This window comes from Oncorhynchus mykiss, chromosome 7, assembly GCF_013265735.2.
Source record: "Oncorhynchus mykiss isolate Arlee chromosome 7, USDA_OmykA_1.1, whole genome shotgun sequence".
Classification (NCBI taxonomy): domain Eukaryota; kingdom Metazoa; phylum Chordata; class Actinopteri; order Salmoniformes; family Salmonidae; genus Oncorhynchus; species Oncorhynchus mykiss.
Window position 1 is genome coordinate 59599783 of NC_048571.1, and position 21481 is coordinate 59621263.

Consider the following 21481-nt stretch of genomic DNA (forward strand, 5'->3'; position numbering starts at 1 on the left):
CTGAGCTTTCATTCTCATTTACTCATGGTGCTTTTCCAATAACACTTACCCCCACACCAGTCTGTCACCAATGTTTATGTTAATGTCAGCTCCAGTGTAGTTGTGTTTCCATCAGGAGTGTGACACTAAGACTTGGGGCGAGCAGAATCAACACCTCATTCAAGACAGTTGCTTTTCAAGAAGGTGTTAAAGTTCAGAGTTAGCCATTGTTGGTAAATTGAGGCTGAAAAGTACCCAGGGCCTGGGCTTGGCCCCTTGTCAGGGCAGGTTCACCCGGAGCCATGCCCCAGTGAGACATGGCTGCAGGTCTGAGTAGATGGAAACAGAAAAGATTGAGTCTTTTGGGTAAAACACCATGGCAAATCCTCAACTGAAATGCACCCATGGTGTCTGCATCTCTCACCCGGACATTATCCTGGCAACCCTGCCTCTCTTTTTCTTCCTATGGATTTTTTTGTGGGAAAGTGAATGTTTATAATACTCACTGTTAACTGACCTTATGGTATACCTGTTTGCTGTATACGTTCTGTTCTCCTTTATTCCTGGTAGTGTCATTAATGTCTCCATGTAAGTGCATATATCTTTGCCTAAATGTTTGATTGGAGTATAAGGAATGAAACTGGTCAATACAGAACTGGGTGTATACCAAATGTTTACGATATCTTTGAGGCTCATTTGTCTATGTAAACACGTGCATATCAACAGCGTTCAGCAACACACATTCAAAATGCACGCGCACACACCTGTAATTCTTACAGAAACCCCTTCATGTCCCAAATTTGTTTTTCAACACTTTCCCTGGATGCCACTAGTCTTGCTCAACGCAAAATGTCACCTGTCAAAAAATATTGAGGTACATGGATCTAATATTTTGTCATTTCTAAATGTGGTTGTTTACCACTAATGAAGCCTAAAGATAAATAATCAACTTGGTTAAAGAGAAAAAACTTTCGTTTTTAATAAAGTAGTTGTCACGATCGTCTAAGGTGGAAACAGTGGACCAAGGTGCAGCGTGGGGGAGCGTACATACTTCACCAACAAAACAATAAACATCAACCGAAACCGTGGCGCCAACGAAGTGCTCAGAGGCAACTATACATGGACAACTACCCACCAATACATGTGGGGAAAAAGGCTACCTAAGTATGGTTCTCAATTAGAGACAATGATAGACAGCTGCCTCTGATTGAGAACCACACCCGGCCAAACACACAGAAATACAAATCATAGAACAAGGAACATAGAATGCCCACCCAAATCACACCCTGACCAAACCAAAATAGAGACATATAAAGCTCTCTACGGTCAGGGCGTGACAGTAAATAACAAAGCATGCCTGAAGCCTGGAGTCTTGTTTTCTCTAATCTCAGATAAAATAATTATGACCAGATGATCTCAGCAGCACAGGTGCGTGTGGCCGTGGTAGCGTTTACTCCATGGAGAGCTACGTGTAAAATAATTTATATGAACCTAGAAATGGAGAACGACTGCAGCAGGCTTACTGGAGCAGAAATTATAGGAAGGTTGTGAAGAAGCAGCATATGTGTCTCTCATTCTCTCACCCTCTCTGTCTCATCATCCATCTCTCTCCATCCATCCTCTATCTCACGCCCTCTCTCTATCCACTCTCTCGATCATGGGTAGACCAGCACAACCCAGCAATCTGAATCTACCCAGGAGATTAAGGCTATAAAAATATCTAAATGCGCTTGGTCCCTTGGCCATCTACTTAAGCCTCTTTAAAACCCCTGCTTAAATGACGAACCCAGTGAGCTGAAAAGCGTTGATCTTTCTCCAATGTGTGTGTGTGTTGCATACGTGTGTATGTTGAAGGGTTGGATCACTGTGCTGCTGGTAGTATGGAATTGTTGCTCAGAAGGTGAGGGTAGAGTAGACATAACTATGCTTCTAGAACCAAAACACCTTCAGATCAGCCTTTCCTTCCCAATCCAAACTGTGTAAACATCTGCACCCTGACCCAATCCCAGCCCCGGTACCACTTCTTCCTTTCTGCACTCTCCTGAAACCATTTCCAACTCCTGCTCAAGGAAATGTGGCTTGATTTCTCTCCCTACCAAATCTAATTTGCCTTCCTCCTTCCTTTCCTTCCCTACCCTCTGCTCTGGTTGGGGCTAAGGAGCCGTCAGACGTTTGTCCCAAATTGCACCTTGTTTCCTGTATAGCGTACTACTTTTGACCAAGGCCTATAGGGCTCTGGTTAAAAGTTGTGCACTATGTAGGAAATAGGGTATCATTTGGGATATAGTTAGACAGTTCCTCTGCTGGAGACGGGGAGAAGAGGGAGGGGGACTTGGGACAGACTGCAGAACTCTGGCCTGGAGCCCTCCAGCTGCAGACAGATAGGCAGGCCTTGCTGTGTTTACCTGCCCTGTCTGCAGCGAGGAGGGATACAGCCCAAGGCACAAAGACTTGGTCTGATACTGCCACCTAGTGGTGAAGCAAAGCACTGCATCATATTATCAATTTGGATCCTTTAAATACTTTTGTGTGACCCCCTAGAGTTGATGGTTGTTTTGATTCTGATTGACAGGTCAAACTGACCCTTAATAGAATGCTGCTATATTTGACAGCACACTTCCCCTTACCATCCACCCCCATCACCCCCCACCACCCCTTCCTTATCTTTTTTCTTTTTTTCCCCAGTCCCAGGATCTCACTAGGTCTCAGTCTCCATCTGAAACCCCTCACTGCTCTCCACTTCTGCTAACCAAGCAGCAGCCGGTCCTCCTTTGTCTCGGAAATCTTCAACATGAGATAGATTTAGGACAGAGTAAAACCTTTCAGAATGAATTAAACCAAACACACTGGATAATTCACGCAATGAAATTACAAAATTAATAAATCTTACATTTCATTTGACTAAATGAAATTAGACTGGACCCATTGCATCTGGTCATTGGTAATAATTCTGGAAAGATTACATTTAACTGAGGGAATGTTAAAGCCACCAGCCACCCTCTCTCACTATCTCAGCCCCAGAATAGTTGTCTCTTATATCTTCCAGGGGTGCAACTTTCACTGGTGATAGGGACATGTCCCCCCCACATTCTGAAATTGCATTTTTGTCCCCCCAGTTTTATCATTGGAATGTGATACAAAAAGAGGAAACGGTGTGCTTTAGGACCATGCGGATGCTGTTTGGAGTGTTTATCCGACTGGATAAAAAATCTATAATAATAATTGTGTCCCCCCCACTTCTAAAACCAAAGTTGCGCCCATGATATCATCTGTGGGAAATACACTATCTGGATCTTATGTAAAGTATATGGAGCCATACAGTCCTCCAAAGAGACATGTAGCACTCTGCATTTCTACTTTTACCAGTAGTCCTACAAATACCGTGCATTCAGAAAGTATTCAGACCCCCCCTTGACATTTCCCACATTTTGTTACGTTACAGCCTTATTCTAAAATTGATTCAATTGTTTTTTCCCTCCTCAATCTACACATAATACCCCATAACGACAAAGCAAAAACAGTGTTTTAGATTTTTTTTGCAAATGCATTACAAATAAAAAACTGAAATGTTACATTTACATAAGAATATATATTTATATTTTTTATTTGACCTTTATTTAACTCGGCAAGTCAGTTAAGAACAAATTCTTATTTACAATGACGGCCTACCAGAAGGCTAAAGGCCTCCTGTGGGGACTGGGGCTGGGATTAAACATTTAAAATAAATTACAAATATAGGACAAAACACACATCATGACAAGAGAGACACCCTAACGTTACATAAAGAGACCTAAGACAACAACATAGCATGGCAGCAACACATGAAAATACAGCATGGTAGCAACTCAACATGACAACAACATGGTAGCAACACAACATGGCAGCAGCACAACATAGTAGCAGCACAAAACATAGTGCAAACATTATTGGGCACAGACACCCTATACTCAGTACTTTGTTGAAGCACTATTGGCAGCGATTACAGCCTTGAGTCTTCTTGGGTATGACGCTACAAGCTTGGCACACCTGTATTTGGGGAGTTTTTGCCATTCTTCTCTGCAGATCCTCTCAAGCTCTATCAGGTTGGATGGGGAGCGTCGCTGTACATCTATTTTCAGGTCTCTCCAGAAATGTTTGATCAGGTTCAAGTCCGGGCTCTGGCTGGGCCACTCAAGGACATTCAGAGACTTGTCCCGAAGCCACTCCTATGTTGTCTTAGCTGTGTGCTTAGGGTCGCTGTCCTGTTGGAAGGTGAACCTTGGCCCCAGTCTGAGGTCCTGAGCGCTCTAGAGCAGGTTTTCATCAAGCATCTTTCTGTACTTTTCTCCGTTAATCTTTCTTTCAATCTTGACTAGTTTCCCAGTCCTTGTCCCTGAAAAACATCCACACAGCATGATGCTGTCACCACCATGCATCACCATATGGATGGTGCCAGGTTTCCTCCAGATGTGACGCTTGGCATTCAGCCAAAGAGTTCAATCTTTCTTTAATCAGACAATATTGTTTCTCATGGTCTGAGAGTCCTTTAGGTGCCTTTTGGCAAACTCCAAGTGGGCTGTCATGTGCCTTTTACTGAGGAGTGACCACTCTACCACAAAGGCCTGATTGGTGGTGCTACAGAGATGGTTGTCCTTCTGGAAGGTTCTCCCAGCTCCACAGAGGAACTCTGGAGCTCTGTCAGAGTGACCATCGGGTCCTTGGTCACCTCCCTGACCAAGGCCCTTCTACCCGATTGCTCAGTTTGGCCGGGCAGCCAGCTCTAGGACGAGTCTTGGTTGGCTCTGGTTGGCTCTGACATGCACTGTCAACTGTGTGACCTAATATAGACAGGTGCAGGTGCCTTTCCAAATCCTGTACAATCAATTGAATTTGCCAAAGATGGACCCCAATCGAGTTGTAGAAAAATCTCAAGGATGATCAATGGAAACAGGATGTACCTTCTCTCAATTTCGTGTCTCATAGCAAAGGGTCTGAATACTTATGTAAATATGGTATTTCTGTTTTATATATTTTTTTTTATGCATTTGCAAAAAAATCTAACAATCTGTTTTCAATTCATTGGTTATTGTTATTGTTTATTGTTTGTAAAAAAATATTTTATCAATTTTAGAATAAGGCTGTAGCATTACAAAATGTGGAAAAAGTCAAGGGGTCTGAATATTTTCTGGATGCACTGTGTGTTTACCTGTTATCTTACAGTGATATGATGTGGCTCGTAGCCCTTTCCTGCAGACAAATGACCAAATGGCCCTTCAGTGGCCTCATGGGTGGAATGTGATTAATACTTTTCATAATTAATAACATTGTTTTTTTACACAGAAAATCAGGTGTTTCTAAGTTAAACGCTTTTCCTATACTTCAGTCTTCTGTGATGTATATTGTGTAAACTACCTTACTGCAGCTTACATGGAAGAAGATACATGTCATTCTATGCTTTCTGTGTATCTTCTCTTCAAACCCTTAGATTCTTTTCCTCCCTTTTCCCAGTAGTCTCGTGCTCTCAGAGCAGCTTCTGAACCTTCAGAACCTTCAGCACAAGCTAAAAATGTCCATCTAACCAAATCTATCCTATAAAACCCCTTCAAACTCTATGAAAAAACAGAACAAATTCCTCTATCATGTCGAAGTTCTGTAACAGATTTCCATTTGCTCCTTACCCACCCCAACTGCCTTCTTTGGTATTGGGTATCAGATGTACCCAACCATTTCACCCTTTTCCTCATCCTTCCCCTAGCAACCTCCCTCTTCTTATCGCTTTCTCTCATGTCGTGCGTACAGCCCAGAACATCACTGGGGCCGAGCTCCCTGCCATCCAGGACCTCTATACCAGGCGGTGTCAGAGGAATGCCCTAAAATTGTTAAAGACTCCAGCCATCCAAGTCATAGACTGCTCTTTCTGCTACCGCACAGGTAGTGGTACCGGAGCGCCAAGTCTGGAACCAAAAGGCACCTGAACAGCTTCTACCCAAAGCCATAAGACTGCTGATCAGTTAATCTAATGGCTTCCTGGAATGTTTACATTGACCCCCTTTATTATTTAATTATTTATCTGAATGTTTTGCACTAACTTCCTTGCACTGGTTCTATGTACTCTCACCTCTACCCACACACTCACACATATTACACTGACACTCCCAACACACGTATGCTCACAAACACAAAACACACACACCCACACATAGACACACTTCCACATTTAAAATACGCTGCTACTCTGTTTATTATATACCATGATTGCCTAGTCACTTTTACCCCTACCTACATGTAAATACTTTATTACCTCAACTACCTCAACTACCTCGTACCCCTGTACATTGACTCGGTACTGGTACTCCTTGTATATAGCCTCATTATTGTTTTTGTGTTACAATGTGCTTTTTATCTCTGCATTGTTGGGAATGTGCTTGTAAGTAAGCATTTCACTGTAAAGTCTACACTTGTTGTATTCGGTGCATGTGACCAATAACATTACATTATATACTGTATCTCTTTTCCTACACTTTCTTCTCTTTTCCCCGCATTGGAATGAAAGACAGAGATAGAGAGAGAGGGAGTGAGAGAGAGAGAGAGGGAGTGAGAGAGAAAGAGAGAGAGAGAGAGAGAGAGAGAGGGAGAGAGAGAAAGAAAGAACAAACCATTGGCACACCTTGCACTTCTGTGTCTCCACCAAATGTTCTCTGTTGTCTGGCTGTATGTCTATGGACACACAGTACCAGTCAAATATTTGGACCCGCCTACTCATTCAAGGGTTTTTCTTAATTTTGACTATTTTCTACATTGTATAGTAATAGTGAGGACATCAAAACTATGAAATAACACATATGAAATCGTGTAGTAACCAAAAAAGTGTTAAACAAATCAAAATAGATTTTAGATTTTAGATTCTTCAAAGTTGCCACCCTTTGCCTTGATGACAGCTTTGCACACTCTTGGCATTCTCTCAACCAGCTTCATGAGGTAGTCACCTGGAATGCATTTCAATGAACAGGTGTGCCTTATTAAAAGTTAACTTCTTAATGCGTTTGAGCCAATCAGTTGAGTTGTGACAAGGTAGGGGTGGTATACAGAAGATAGCCCTATTTGGTAAAAGACCAAGTCCATATTATGGCAAGAACAGCTGAAATAAGCAAATAAAAATGACAGTCCATCATTACTTTAAGACATGAACAGCAGTCAATGCAGAACATTTCAAGAACTTTGAAAGTTTCTTCAAGTGCAGTCGCAAAAACAATCAAGCGCTATGATGAAACTCGCTCTCATAAGGACTGCCACAGGAAAGGAAGACCCAGAATTACCTCTGCTGCAGAGGATAAGTTCATTAGAGTAAGCAGCCTCGGAAATTGCAGCCCAAATACTGTGAGGCAAAAAAGTATTTAGTCAGCCACCAATTGTGCAAGTTCTCCCACTTACAAAGATGAGAGAGGCCTGTAATTTTCATCATAGGTACACTTCAACTATGACAGACAAATGAGAAGAAAAAAAATCCAGATAATCACATTGTAGGATTTTAATGAATTTATTTGCAAATTATGGTGGAAAATAAGTATTTGGTCAATAACAAAAGTTTATCTCAATACTTTGTTATATACCCTTTGTTGGCAATGACAGAGGTCAAATGTTTTCTGTAAGTCTTCACAAGGTTTTCACACACTGTTGCTGGTATTTTGGCCCATTCCTCCATGCAGATCTCCTCTAGAGCAGTGATGTTTTGGGGCTGAACAGACCTGAGCACTGGAGCTTCCTGTTTTAGTCTCTGGTTTCTTTGCAGCAATTCAACCATGAAGAACTGATTCTCGCCTCCTCTGAATAGTTGATGTTGAGATGTGTCTGTTACTTGAACGCTGTGAAGCATTTACAGTGGCCCGACAAATCTGATTCCACGCTTCAAGACTGCTTCGATCACGTGGATTGGGATATGTTCCGCATTGCGTCAAACAACGACATTGACGAATACGCTGATTCGGTGAGCGAGTTTATTAACAAGTACATCAGTGATGTCTATTAAAGCATTCCCAAACCAGAAACCGTGGATTGATAGCAGCATTCGCACGAAACTGAAAGCGCAAACCATTGCTTTTAACCAGGGCAAGGTGACCGGAAACATGACTGAATACAAACAGTGTAGCTATTCCCTCCGCAAGGCAATCAAACAAGCTATTAGAGAGACTGAAAAACAGCTTCTATCTCAAGGCCATCAGACTGTTAAAAAGCCATCACTAACATTGAGTGGCTGCTGCCAACATACTGACTCAACTCCAGCCACTTTAATAATGGAAATTGATGTAAAAAATGTATCACTAGCCACTTTTAACAATGCCACTTAATATAATGTTTACATACTCTACATTGCTCATCTCATATGTATATACTGTACTCGATACCATCTACTGCATCTTGCCTATGCCGTTCTGTACCATCACTCATTCATATATCTTTATGTACATATTCTTCATCCCTTTACACTTCTGTGTATAAGGTAGTTGTTGTGAAATTGTTAGGTTAGATTACTCGTTGGTTATTATTGCATTGTCGGAACTAGAAGCACAAGCATTTCACTACACTTGCATTAACATCTGCTAACCATGTGTATGTGACAAATAAAATTAAATTAGATTTTGATTTGATTTGAAACCACTACTAAAGGACATCAATAATAAGAAGAGACTTGCTTAGGCCAAGAAACATGAGCAATGGACATTAGACCAGTGGAAATTTGTCCTTTGGTCTGATGAGTCCAAATTTGAGATTTTTGGTTCCAATCGCCATGTCTTTGTGAAACGCAGAGTAGGTTAATGGATGATCTACGCATGTCTGGTTCCCTCCATGAAGCATGGAGGAGGAGGTGTGATGGTGTGGGGGTGCTTTGCTAGTGACACTGTCTGTGATTTATTTTGAATTCAAGGCACACTTAACCAGCATGACTACCACAGCATTCTGCGGCGATATGCCATCCCATCTGGTTTGAGCTTAGTGAGACTATAATTTGTTTTTCAACAGGACAATGACCCAACACACCTCCAAGCTCTGTAAAGACTATTTGACCAAGAATGAGAGTGATGGAGTGTTGCATGAGATGACCTGGCCTCCACAATCACCCGACCTCAACCCAATTCAGATAGTTTGGGATGAGTTGGACCGCAGAGGGAAGGAAAAGCAGCCAACAAGTGCTCAGCATATGTGGAAACTCCTTTTATAGACTATTGGAAAATCATTCCAGGTTAAGCTGGTTGAGAGAATTCCAAGAGTGTTCAAAGCTGTCATTAAGGCAAAGGGTGGCTACTTTGAAAAATATAAAGTATATTTTGATTTGTTTAACACTTTTTTGGTTACTACATGATTCAATATGGGTTATATCAAAGTTTTGATTTCTTCAGTATTATTCTATAATGTAGAAAATGGTCAAAATAAACAAAAATCGTTGAATGAGTTGGTGCGTCCAAACTTTTGACTTGTACTGTATGTGTATACGCTTGTCTGTGTTTATATATTTGCTTATACTGTGTGTGTGTGTGTGTGTGTGTGTGTGTGTGTGTGTGTGTGTGTGTGTGTGTGTGTGTGTGTGTGTGTGTGTGTGTGCGTGTGTGTGTGTGTGTGTGTGTGTGTGTGTGTGTGTGTGTGTGTGTGTGTGTGTGTGTGTGTGTGTGTGTGTGTGTGTGTGTGTGTGTAAGTTTGCTTTGTAATGCTTGTTTCTGTGAGAGCCACACATTATGTTTCCAAGAATCCTAGTATCATCACTAACAGAGGCATTGTTTGTCCTCTGTATAAAACACAAAGTTATAACACTCTCAAAACACCCACTCACCATTTGCCCTAGTGGCCTGTACCTCTGAGACAACACAAAAACAGTTTTCAGACAGTTGCAGCATTGCACTGTTGTCCTCCTCCAGATACCATTTGTACATGTGATGTAGGCTTCGTGTGTATGTGTTTGATACACTGAAAGTAAGTTAGAATGGGAAAATTTGATTCAGTGTGTGTGAGCGTATGTAGGGGAGAGCGGGGTAAGCTGAGCCATTTTTTACATTCAGCATCACTCCGTCAAGGGAAATATAGTTTTCTTTTTAGCAAAGATACCTATATATATTTCGGGATGTTGTGCATTCCTGGAAATAATCAGAATTCATGAAACTTTACAGTTTAGAAAAAACACTGTAGTTTGCCCCAAAAAAGTGGTCTCTTGGCACAACTTATCCCAGGTATGGGGCACAACTTATCCCAGGTATGGGGCACAACTTATCCCAGGTATGGGGCACAACTTATCTCAGGTATGGGGCACAACTTATCCCAGGTATGGGGCACAACTTATCCCAGGTATGGGGCACAACTTATCCCAGGTATGGGGCACAACTTATCCCAGGTATGGGGCACAACTTATCCCAGGTATGGGGCACAACTTATCCCAGGTATGGGGCACAACTTATCCCAGGTATGGGGCACAACTTATCCCAGGTATGGGGCACAACTTATCCCAGGTATGGGGCACAACTTATCCCAGGTATGGGGCACAACTTATCCCAGGTATGGGGCACAACTTATCCCAGGTATGGGGCACAACTTATCCCAGGTATGGGGCACAACTTATCCCAGGTATGGGGCACAACTTATCCCAGGTATGGGGCACAACTTATCTCAGGTATGGGGCACAACTTATCCCAGGTATGGGGCACAACTTATCCCAGGTATGGGGCACAACTTATCCCAGGTATGGGGCACAACTTATCTCAGGTATGGGGCACAACTTATCCCAGGTATGGAGTAAGTTAAGCCGTCTACAAATTTCTGTATTGAATGAAATTACCACAACATTTTAAAATCCACATCTATATTTTTTTCCCAAAGATGATTCAACACACACACAATTTATTTTTGTATTTGAATAATTTTAAGCATCTTTTAACACAGGCTTAACACCTAACACAGACATTGTACTTTTTTAAACACTTACAACATAGGCCCTGTTGATACCTCATATCCTAATGATAATGCCTTGCATTTGCCTGGGAAGAAAACACTTGAGTTTGCTCAAATATTTGCTCAATTTACCCCATGGTCATTGGCTCAACTTACCCCAAGGCAAATATTTTTACTATATTAGCCCACAGCTACAAGGATGCACCTTCATCATGTTAGGTGTAGGAGCTCATATTGAAGCTTATGGAGACACTAACTGATGTATAGAACAATCTTAAAATGATTTACTTTGGTTTAGATACAAACATCATGTAACCTTTAACACAATAAATTCATTTGACTTGGTGAAAATCTATTTGGACGTAAGTTGCTTACCACTTTTTCCATGTGGTTTCTTCCTTCACAGACTCCATGAAATGATGACTTCCTAATTATTTGGTGAAATTATTAATTTTGTATATGGTTTCTGAGAAACAAGGTAGCTCAACTTACCCCTTTTGCTCAACTTCCCTACTCTCCCCAACAGAATGTTTTTATATATGTTTATGACTGAGTTACTGAGTGAATAAAAAACAGAAAATGATTAGTAATAACCAGCAGGGAATATGTCTATTTAAATCCTTTTTCAAAGCCATAACCATTGGAGATTCATTAGTGATCAACTGCCAACAATCCAATATTAGCCAGACCCATGACTTTGGTTAAAACATAGATTTGGTTTTAGACATGGCCCCAGTTCCTTTCCCTGAAAGATATTGTAGCTTCTTTCCAGTCCCATATCAGGAGATAGGACGAATGAGTGTGTCCATGAAAAAACGTATGAGGTAAAACCCAAGAACTGAATCAGAAAAAAGCAGCTAAATCTCTCTTTCTAGTTCTGTACTGTAAAAGGACAGGAGTTCTGTTTAGTTTTTAGCTCAGCAGCAGCGCCACTCTGTGGTAAATCTAAGCTGTTCCACTAGTCTGCGAAATCAAACCAACAGATCTGAAGATCTTAGTGGGAATGAAATGACCATGAGAAAAGTGATAGATTTGATAGATTTGAAGTCCTAGAAAACATTTAGACTCCGCTGGCATAAGCTGCTTTCATTAAAGCACCAGATCATTGCTCTCTGTCTGGCTCTGGTATGTTGAACAACAAACAACACTATTTAAAAGATGAGAAGAAGTTGGCTGTTTTTAGTGTATTATCGAATCATAATCTCAATAGAAAGAGCAAGATTGAGAGAAAGAGGTGGTGGGAGTGAACTGGAAGGTTTAAAAACTATTTTGTTTAAGAGTGTCACCTCTCGTTTTGTATCCATGTCATGTGTCGTTATACGAGTACTTATACTACTTAATTCCAGCCTTATCCCAGTCTAGGCCACCCCATTGGTGGGGCTTGACAAGCAGCAGTGTATTTGGTAACAAAGCTGTGTCCCACAGTAAACTCTGATCAGGCAGGACTATGTGTATTTGGATGGAATGAGAAGCTTGAGGGAGTCACCCTGCCAGACAGGTGGAATATCAGAGAAAATAAAGAACAGATAAAATAAGATTATGACAGAGGCATCATGGGAAAGGTCTGTTGGGCAGACTTTGCTGAGTCATCTCTTTGCCTCCTTCTTCCTTGTTTCCCCTGCAGTTCTGTCTTCAACACCACTGGACTGTTTACTCTGTTCTGACTGCAACTCTCACGTAGACCTTTGTAATGGGTCATAAACACATCTGTGTTGTTTTTAAGCCACAAATCACATCATTTGTAAAAATACAAGACCGGTCTTCACAAACCATGAATGACACATTAGAACAGTGTTCAAACTGGGGAGCCACAAGATGGTGAGGTAAGTATGACTGTAAGAGAAATACCTCTCATTGGTCAGGAGGACAACACAAGGGGGAAGTTTGTTGGCTTGAGGGGGACTTTGGCACAACAGTCATACCTGTCTGCTTCAAAAAGATGTCCAATAAGGGAATGGATTAACTGAATGAAATTGGGGGAAAACCTTGCATGACACTCGTGATTACACGACATAATTTCCTAACACTGTGTTACAGTGGCTCAGAGAGGACAATATAAGAGGGAAAGGGACAGTCGGTTTGTTTCAGACTTAAGGTGGCATAGGTCTCAATGTATTTGTGGTTTGGAGAGAGAGATGGAAATGGCCAGTCAATAATCCCCTCTTGAAATCCTCAGTAATTGGGATGAGGTGAGAGAGCATGCTGGCTGACTTGAGACACCTGGTGTCTACGTTAAGACTCCTCCTCTGACTCCTCCTCTGATCCTCACGTCGTCCGGCAGACTATGGGATGGAGAAGGGAAATGCACCGGCGGAAATGGGCATGTGTGGGAAACCTGCATTCACCTGTCACTCACTGGAAGGACACAGGAGAAGAGGTGGATTAGGAAGTGACTTCTGTACCGTTACACGGTTGTTGGGTGGTGTACCATATCTATAGAGAATACTTTTTTTGGCAATTTGAACAATATCTTCTCAAGAGGCAGAGTGAGTAGAAACCAGTCAGATTTTTGAGGTAAGTGCATTCTTCAGGGATGGGTTTTAAAATATGTTCTGCCAGAGACTTTCTAATAGAGACAGTTTTGAAGATTTAATTATAGATTGTGTTCTTTATAATGATCTTCTAGAAATGTGCATGCTCAGGTGAACAATAATTGAACAGAGCACAACAGTTGTTGACTGTTTGCTGCCGTTAAGAGGCAATGGTTCAGGACGCTCAACTGCATTTCAGTCTGTGCTCTGGACATCAAAGACAATGTAGAACAAATTCTCAAGCTTATATTATAGATGGTTCCATGTTTTGCAAATAGAGTGCCTTTAATCTTGCATAAGAGGCTTTGTAACCCCAGGGACTCTGTTGATGTGTTTTACATCAGCATCTCTGAAAAACCTGTCTCCCTGGGTGACACTCTATCCTCAGTGGTCCTCTGTCTATCTATTGGTTTCTCAACCCTCCATTTGTTCTTTAACAGTGTGGCACCCTGATGTGGGGTCGCTGGGGTCGTTGAAACACTTGTGAGAAATTGGCACAACTGTACAATTAGTGTGAGGATACATGTATCTGTGATGCATTATGCATCAGTAATAAGTATATCCAACATCTCAACATCTCTGAGGCTTATCCTCGTAAGCGAAAAACAACCAGAGACATTTCAATGGCCAAGATGCGAGGATGTCCTGGTACAGGTGTGGCTGGATTTAAAGCCCAAACACGAGCCGCTGAAGTCCCACGTGTGACTCTTTTTCTTCTTAGTGTGAATTTAGCATTGTGTTCAGAAGGGCTTTCAGATGCTAATCCAGTTATTCAACACTGAAGGCACGTTGAGTTCGCTCAGCCACAACCGTTCTGTTGCCATACACAGAGATTAAATGGGCAATCTAGGACAACAACAAACCGGTCATCCCCCCACTTATTTGGTAAACAGCTGAGGGATAGGGCTGGAGAAGTGTAACCACTCTCAAAGAGATAAACCATCATTATCCCTGATGGAGAATTATGTTGCGTTTCCTCCAGTCAAACTGTCAATCATATCAGAGAAATGTGTGGCTGATCTATAGATCATTCTAATGGCCCATTGAATGGCTCTGTGGTTTTGCCTCAACTTCAATGCTAACACAATCAACAGACTGGTCTGACCCCTGGTTTATTTCCCTAGAGGTCTCTAGGTGTGTGCCCATGCCAGACTGCGTTTTAGTCTCTGACGTTTGACCCCTCTTGTTCTGTTTCTCAAAGCTCCAGTTGTGATGTAGGCTGAGGGTCCAGTTCCATCTCTTCCAAGATGGCTGCTGTGAAGAACTCTGTGTCTGAGGACCCCCTCCTGGGCAAAGGCCCTGACAAGGACGCCTCAGGGGTGTCTTTGTCAGGGAGTGTGTTAGACTCTGGGAGTGTCCTCTCAGATGACTCAGTGCTTCCAGACAACGAGCAGGAAGGTGATTCACAGGGTACTGCCAACACGCTGTATGATGTGTGCACTCGGAATGACCCCCTGGCACTCCGAAAGGTTCTGGAGAGAGGGGTTACAAAAGAGGAGGTCATGGCAGTAGACCACAACGGCTGGGTATGGGTCTCTCTTGCTATTTCACATTTGGGATAGCTTTTGGGGGTGTATGATCCAGTGAGTCCTAAGGGTTACTAGTTCAAATACCAGGAGCATCATGCCCCCTGTATGAAGACACAGAATGCTTCAATCAAGTCATGTAAAATTGTTGTTGGACTTAATTGCAGCCTTCACTCTGACGCAGTCAGATTTTTTCTTCATCAGTCTAATCCACATTTTTTACCCAACAGACTGGACTGATGGTGGCGTGCTATAAGTTTTTTTTGGACATTGTGCAATCTCTTTACCATTGTCCCTACCAGGACATAAATCACCAGGACAACGATGGCAACACAGCACTGATGATCGCTGCACAAGCAGGTGAGCCACTCTCACCAGACCTATTACTAAATACTACACAGTGAAACCTCATTAGCACATCTCTAGGTTGCATCCCAAATGGAACGTATTACCTTTATAGAGTACAACCAAAGATTTTTATAACTAATCCAGGGTATACCAGAGCCTGTCGTTTCCAATGGGAGAAAATGAATCATAGTGGGCAGAACAAGCAAGGTGGTGGGCAGAGCCAAGCACCAGATAGTGAGATCCTATTGGCACGTTCTAGTATTTATTTGAATATTTCCCTTGGGGAACGTTTACCCTGTGAAGTATGCGTGTGCAATAACTCATTTTGCCCTTGCACTCCTTTTAAACAACTACATTTTTAAAAAACTTTGACAAAGTGTAAAGTCTACAAAACACAGTCCACTCTGTGAGTCTGTTTGTTTATTTATTTATTTTTATTTCACCTTTATTTCACCAGGTAGGCTAGTGGAGAACAAGTTCTCATTTACAACTGCGACCTGGCCAAGATAAAGCAAAGAAGTCCGACACATACAACAACACAGAGTTACACATGGAGTAAAACAAAAATACAGTCAATAATACAATAGAAAATAAGTCTATATACAATGTGAGCAAATGAGGTGAGATAAGGGAGGTAAAGGCAAAAAAAAGGCCATGGTGGCAAAGTAAATACAATATAGCAAGTAAAACACTGGAATGGTTGATTTGCATTGGAAGAATGTGCAAAGTAGAAATAAAAATAATGGGGTGCAAAGGAGCAAAATAAATAAATAAACACAGTAGGGGAAGGGGTAGTTGTTTGGGCTAAATTATAGATGGGCTATGTATAGGTGCAGTAATCTGTGAGCTGCTCTGACAGCTGGTGCTTAAAGCTAGTGAGGGAGATAAGTGTTTCCAGTTTCAGAGATTTTTGTAGTTTGTTCCAGTCATTGGCAGCAGAGAACTGGAAGGAGAGGCGGTCAAAGGAAGAATTGGTTTTGGGCGTGACCAGAGAGATGTACCTGCTGGAGCGTGTGCTACAGGTGGGTGCTGCTATGGTGACCAGCGAGCTGAGATAAGGGGGACTTTACCTAGCAGGGTCTTGTAGATGACCTGGAGCCAGTGGGTTTGGCGACGAGAGTGAAGCGAGGGCCAGACAACGAGAGCGTACAGGTCGCAGTTGTGGGTAGTATATGGGGCTTTGGTGACAAAATGGATGGCACTGTGATAGACTGCATCCAATTTATTGAGTAGGGTATTGGAGGCTATTTTGTAAATGACATCGCCGAAGTCGATGATCGGTAGGATGGTCAGTTTTACAAGGGTATGTTTGGCAGCATGAGCGAAGGATGCTTTTTTGCAAAATAGGAAGCCAATTCAAGATTTTACTTTGGATTGGAGATGCTTAATGTGAGTCTGGAAGGAGAGTTTACAGTCTAACCAGACACCTAGGTATTTGTAGTTGTCCACATATTCTAAGTCAGAACCGTCCAGAGTAGTGATGCTGGAAGGGTGGGCAGGTGCAGGCAGCGATCGGTTGAAAAGCATGCATTTAGTTTTACTTGTATTTAAGAGCAGTTGGACGCCACGAAAGGAGAGTTGTATGGCATTGAAGCTCGTCTGGAGGGTTGTTAACACAGTGTCCAAAGAAGGGCCAGAAGTATACAGAATGGCGTCATCTGCGTAGAAGTGGATCAGAGACTCACCAGCAGCAAGAGCAACATCATTGATGTATACAGAGAAGAGAGTCGGCCCAATAATTGAACCCTGTGCCACCCCCATAGAGATCGTCAGAGGCCCGGACAACAGGCCCTCCGATTTGACACAATGAACTCAATCAGAGAAGTAGTTGGTGAACCAGGCGAGGCAATCATTTGAGAAACCAAGGCTATCGAGTCTGCCGATGAGGATGTGGTGATTGACAGAGTCGAAAGCCTTGGCCAGGTCAATGAATACGGCTGCACAGTATTGTTTCTTATCGATGGCGGTTAAGATATCGTTTAGGACCTTGGGCGTAGCTGAGGTGCACCCATGACCAGCTCTGAAACCAGATTGCATAGCGGAGAAGGTGCGGTGGGATTCGAAATGGTCGGTAATCTGTTTGTTAACTTGGCTTTCGAAGACCTTAGAAGGCAGGGTAGGATAGATATAGGTCTGTAGCAGTTTGGGTCTAGAGTGTCCCCCCCTTTGAAGAGGGGGGTGACCGTAGCTGCTTTCCAATCTTTGGGAATCTCAGACGACACGAAAGAGAGGTTGAAAAGTCTGGTAATAGGGGTTGCAACAATTTCGGCAGATAGTTTTAGAAAGAAAGGGTCCAGATTGTCTAGCTCGGCTGATTTGTAGGGTCCAGATTTTGCAGCTCTTTCAGAACACCAGCAGACTAGAATTGAGAGAAGGAGAAATGGGGAAGGCTTGGGCGAGTTGCTGTGGGGGGTGCAGTGCTGTTGACCGGGGTATGGGTAGCCAATTGGAAAGCATGGCCAGCCGTCAAAAAATGCTTATTGAAATTCTCAATTATAGTGGATTTATCGGTGATGACAGAGTTTCCTATCCTCAGTGCAGTGGGCAGCTGGGAGGAGGTGTTCTTATTCTCCATGGACTTTACAGTGTCCCAGAACTTTTTTGAGTTTGTGTTGCAGGAAGCAAATTTCTGCTTGAAAAAGCTAGCCTTGGCTTTTCTAACTGCCTGTGTATATTGGTTTCTAACTTCCCTTAAAAGTTGCATATCACGAGGGCTGTTTGATGCTAATGCAGAACGCCACAGGATGATTTTGTGTTGGTTAAGGGCAGTCAGGTCTGGAGAGAACCAAGGGCTATATCTGTTCCTGGTTCTAAATTTATTGAATGGGGCATGCTTATTTAAGATGGTGAGGAAGGCATTTAAAAAAAATAACCAGGCATCCTCTACTGACGGGATGAGGTCAATATCTTTCCAGGATACCCGGGCCAGGTCGATTAGAAGGCCTGCTCGCTGAAGTGTTTCAGGGAGCGTTTGACAGTGATGAGTGGAGGTCGTTTGACCGCGGACCCATTACGGATGCAGGCAATGAGGCAGTGATCACTGAGATCTTGGTTGAAAACAGCAGAGGTGTATTTAGAGGGCAAGTTGGTTAGGATGATATCTATGAGGGTGCCCGTGTTTACGGATTTGGGGTGGTACCTGGTAGGTTCATTGATAATTTGTGTGAAATTGAGGGCATCAAGCTTAGATTGTAGGATGGCTGGGGTGTTAAGCATGTCCCTGTTTAGGTCACCTAGCAGCACGAGCTCTGAAGATAGATGGGGGGCAATCAGTTCACATATGGTGTCCAGAGCACAGCTGGGGGAAGAGGGTGGTCTATAGCAGGCGGCAACAGTGAGAGACTTGTTTTTAGAGAGGTGGATTTTTAAAAGTAGAAGTTCAAATTGTTTGGGTACAGACCTGGATAGTAGGACAGAACTCTGCAGGCTATCTCTGCAGTAGAGGCGGTACAGATTACAGATTATAGTTTTGGAAAGAGAAAATTGTATAGAGATCAAATGTTTAATTGATGAGAAAATTAGCAGAATGTTGGCCAAAACCCATATCACTCCATCTTCTCCCACTGCCGGCCACTGGGCTTCCTCTCCTCACCTTATTTGGTAGTGAGTGGAAACGCCCTCCAGATTTTTCACATTCAAACATCTAGTGAAATATCTGGCTCATTGTTCAATCTGTGGTACTTACTACTTCAAAAGTAGTGCACTATATAGGAAATAATGGTGACATTTGTGACAGGCCTTTAGTATTTTCGATGGCACCTCATGATACCCTGAACCCATTCTCACCCTGTATCCTTCTCCAGGTCACACCATTACAGTGACCTACATCCTAAACTACTACCCCGGGGCAGACACAGAGATCCGGGATTGCCGTGGCTTCACCACACTCATTAAAGCTGCCATGCAGGGCCGAGACGATGTGTTGTCTTCCCTCGTCATGGCCGGTGAGTGAGAGGCCTCCTCCACTTCAACGCTACCATACACACCATACTGTAGTCATGAGAAAACATCTTAGAAATGTTTAGATAACCTGACAAATTGATGTTACAAGTATAAAAACATAATTCTGACCCCAATTTACCTGGGTATAAGCCTTCATTGTATGTTTGTGCAGTTCACAGTTCACAGTTCACATAGCTCACATGTATTATCAGACACACAACAGTGTGTCCGCTGACATTAAATTAATTTAATTACTTTAGAGATTCCAAAGGGTATACTTCTAAACAGGAGTAAGGCCCAGAGAGGGAAAGGGGAGGAAGAAATAGTTATACACACAGAATTCTGGGATTAGCCTATGCTTTCTCCCAGGCAGCAATGTTGCTGACTCAGGCAATTGGCAATTGTAAAATCTCTGTTCTATTTGGGGTTGAGCATGAACCCACAAATTGAAGGGCTAAGGGTATAGGAAGTGTGTAGCAATGTGGTTGGGATGGATGTACCTGTGGTGTGTCTGCCAATGTTTGCAGTCAACTTTATCTGGTTGGGAGCATGTGTTAGTGACGGCTGCCAGGTTTAAGGGATCAATTTGGGGGCACACTCTGGTGTGATCTTTGTCTTGGCTGCCAGGAGATTAGCGAAGTTTCTTTACTCCAGATATGTTGTCCTCTTTTCACAAGATCAGTAGTATCCACTGGAGTCACAGTCACTCATTTGTCAATATGCTAAAAGAGTTGAGGAAAACATGCTCAGCTAACTGAAGCCTTTCCCCCATCACATTAAAGATAATTCATTTTCCCCTCTATCCATCATAAACCAAGAAGCATCTATGTTTTCTTCTCCATGTAGCACATGATTATCATTATGGTGCTATAATATAGATCTATATGCAATGGAATGTGAATGAAAGTGTTTCAATGGAGAAATAGTATGACCTGAAAGCTATTAAATGTTTTCCCTTCATTGCTATTTCTCTTCCAGGTGCAGACCTAAATGCAATAGACACCAGGAAGCAGAAGTGTGCGCGGGACTGGGCACTAAAGACGGGCCGCTACGAGACCTTGAGCCGCCTCCGCCGCCTCAACCTGCGGCCTAGAGCCGAGCAGTTTACTGAGAGCTACGTCCCCGAGTGGCCAGAACTGAAAGTGCTGGTGGCCAAAGCCACAGCCAACAAGAGCACTGGCCAGATGATTACCCAGCACATCAAGTCCATCTTCAGCTTCAATTTTCTCCAAGACCCCCAGGACAACGGGGTCTTTGACCATATGGTGCGTATCACCACCAGCATCCACAGCCCTTTGGTGGCCACCGCCTGCCAGCCGCTATGCCCCACCAGCCCCCCTGAGGTGGGAAAGAGGCGCTTGGCCGTGCCTGATCTCAGGAAGAAGCACTCAGAGAAGAAGCTGGAGGAGAGCTCTGTGTGCCACAGCAACGGCTCCGTCTCTTCCATCATTCCACACATCCACTCGGCCGAGACCATCGCCACGTCCTGCTGTGTGGACACAGAGCGCAGGGGCAGTATTATCTCTATAGCCTCCACCGGGGTGCGCACCTTCATGCCCAGGAACATGGCCCACAGGAATAGTGTGTTCCCTTCTGGCTGCATCCCCAAGATCCAGATAGTGAAGTCTGGAGAGCCCACGCCTAGGAAGGAAAAAAATAAGAAGAGGCACAAGGGTCACCTGGAGCTGCCCGTATGGAAGTACAAAGCAGAGAAGCAAGAGAAGAAGGAGAGGAAGAAGGCAGAGAAAGAAAAAGAGAAGGCCAAGAAGGAAAAGGAAAGGAAAAAGAAGAGAGAGAAGTAGTGAGATGTCTAAAGCTGCCAATTTATTTCGATGCCACACATTTCCAATAACTTCCAATATATTTTTCCTGGAGTTATACTCCAAACATCGGAATTATGAAGTACTGCTCAAATTACTCAAAGGTCTGGACTCGGTTTTATGGGCAATGCAGTAAAATTGATTTTTTAAAGGCCATCATATTCATACTGCTTTGTAAATATTATTATTTATTTATTTTTTACAGGACCAGTAAAGGCCCAGTGCACTACATTTGTGAAATTTGTATAACTACATGTATTCAAGTGTTTACCAGCATTTGCAACTTGAGTCTGATAATTATTTGTATAAAACAGTTAATCTGAAAATACTTCTGGAATACACAGGAAAGTATTCAGAATAATAATTCTGGAATATACAGGAAAGTATTCAGAATAATAATTCTGGAATATACAGGAAAGCATTC

At 42.8% G+C, this 21481-nt stretch overlaps 1 protein-coding gene across 1 annotated transcript; it reads left to right on the forward strand.

The window, feature by feature from the left end:
• The first annotated feature begins 14668 nt into the window (after positions 1-14668).
• LOC110528984 (ankyrin repeat domain-containing protein 33B) lies at positions 14669-21039 on the forward strand. The gene is made up of 4 exons (XM_036984437.1): positions 14669-14947; positions 15250-15307; positions 19099-19239; positions 20216-21039. Exons 1-4 carry the CDS (start codon positions 14669-14671, stop codon positions 21037-21039), a joined length of 1302 nt encoding a protein of 433 aa, XP_036840332.1.
• Positions 21040-21481: the final 442 nt, after the last annotated feature.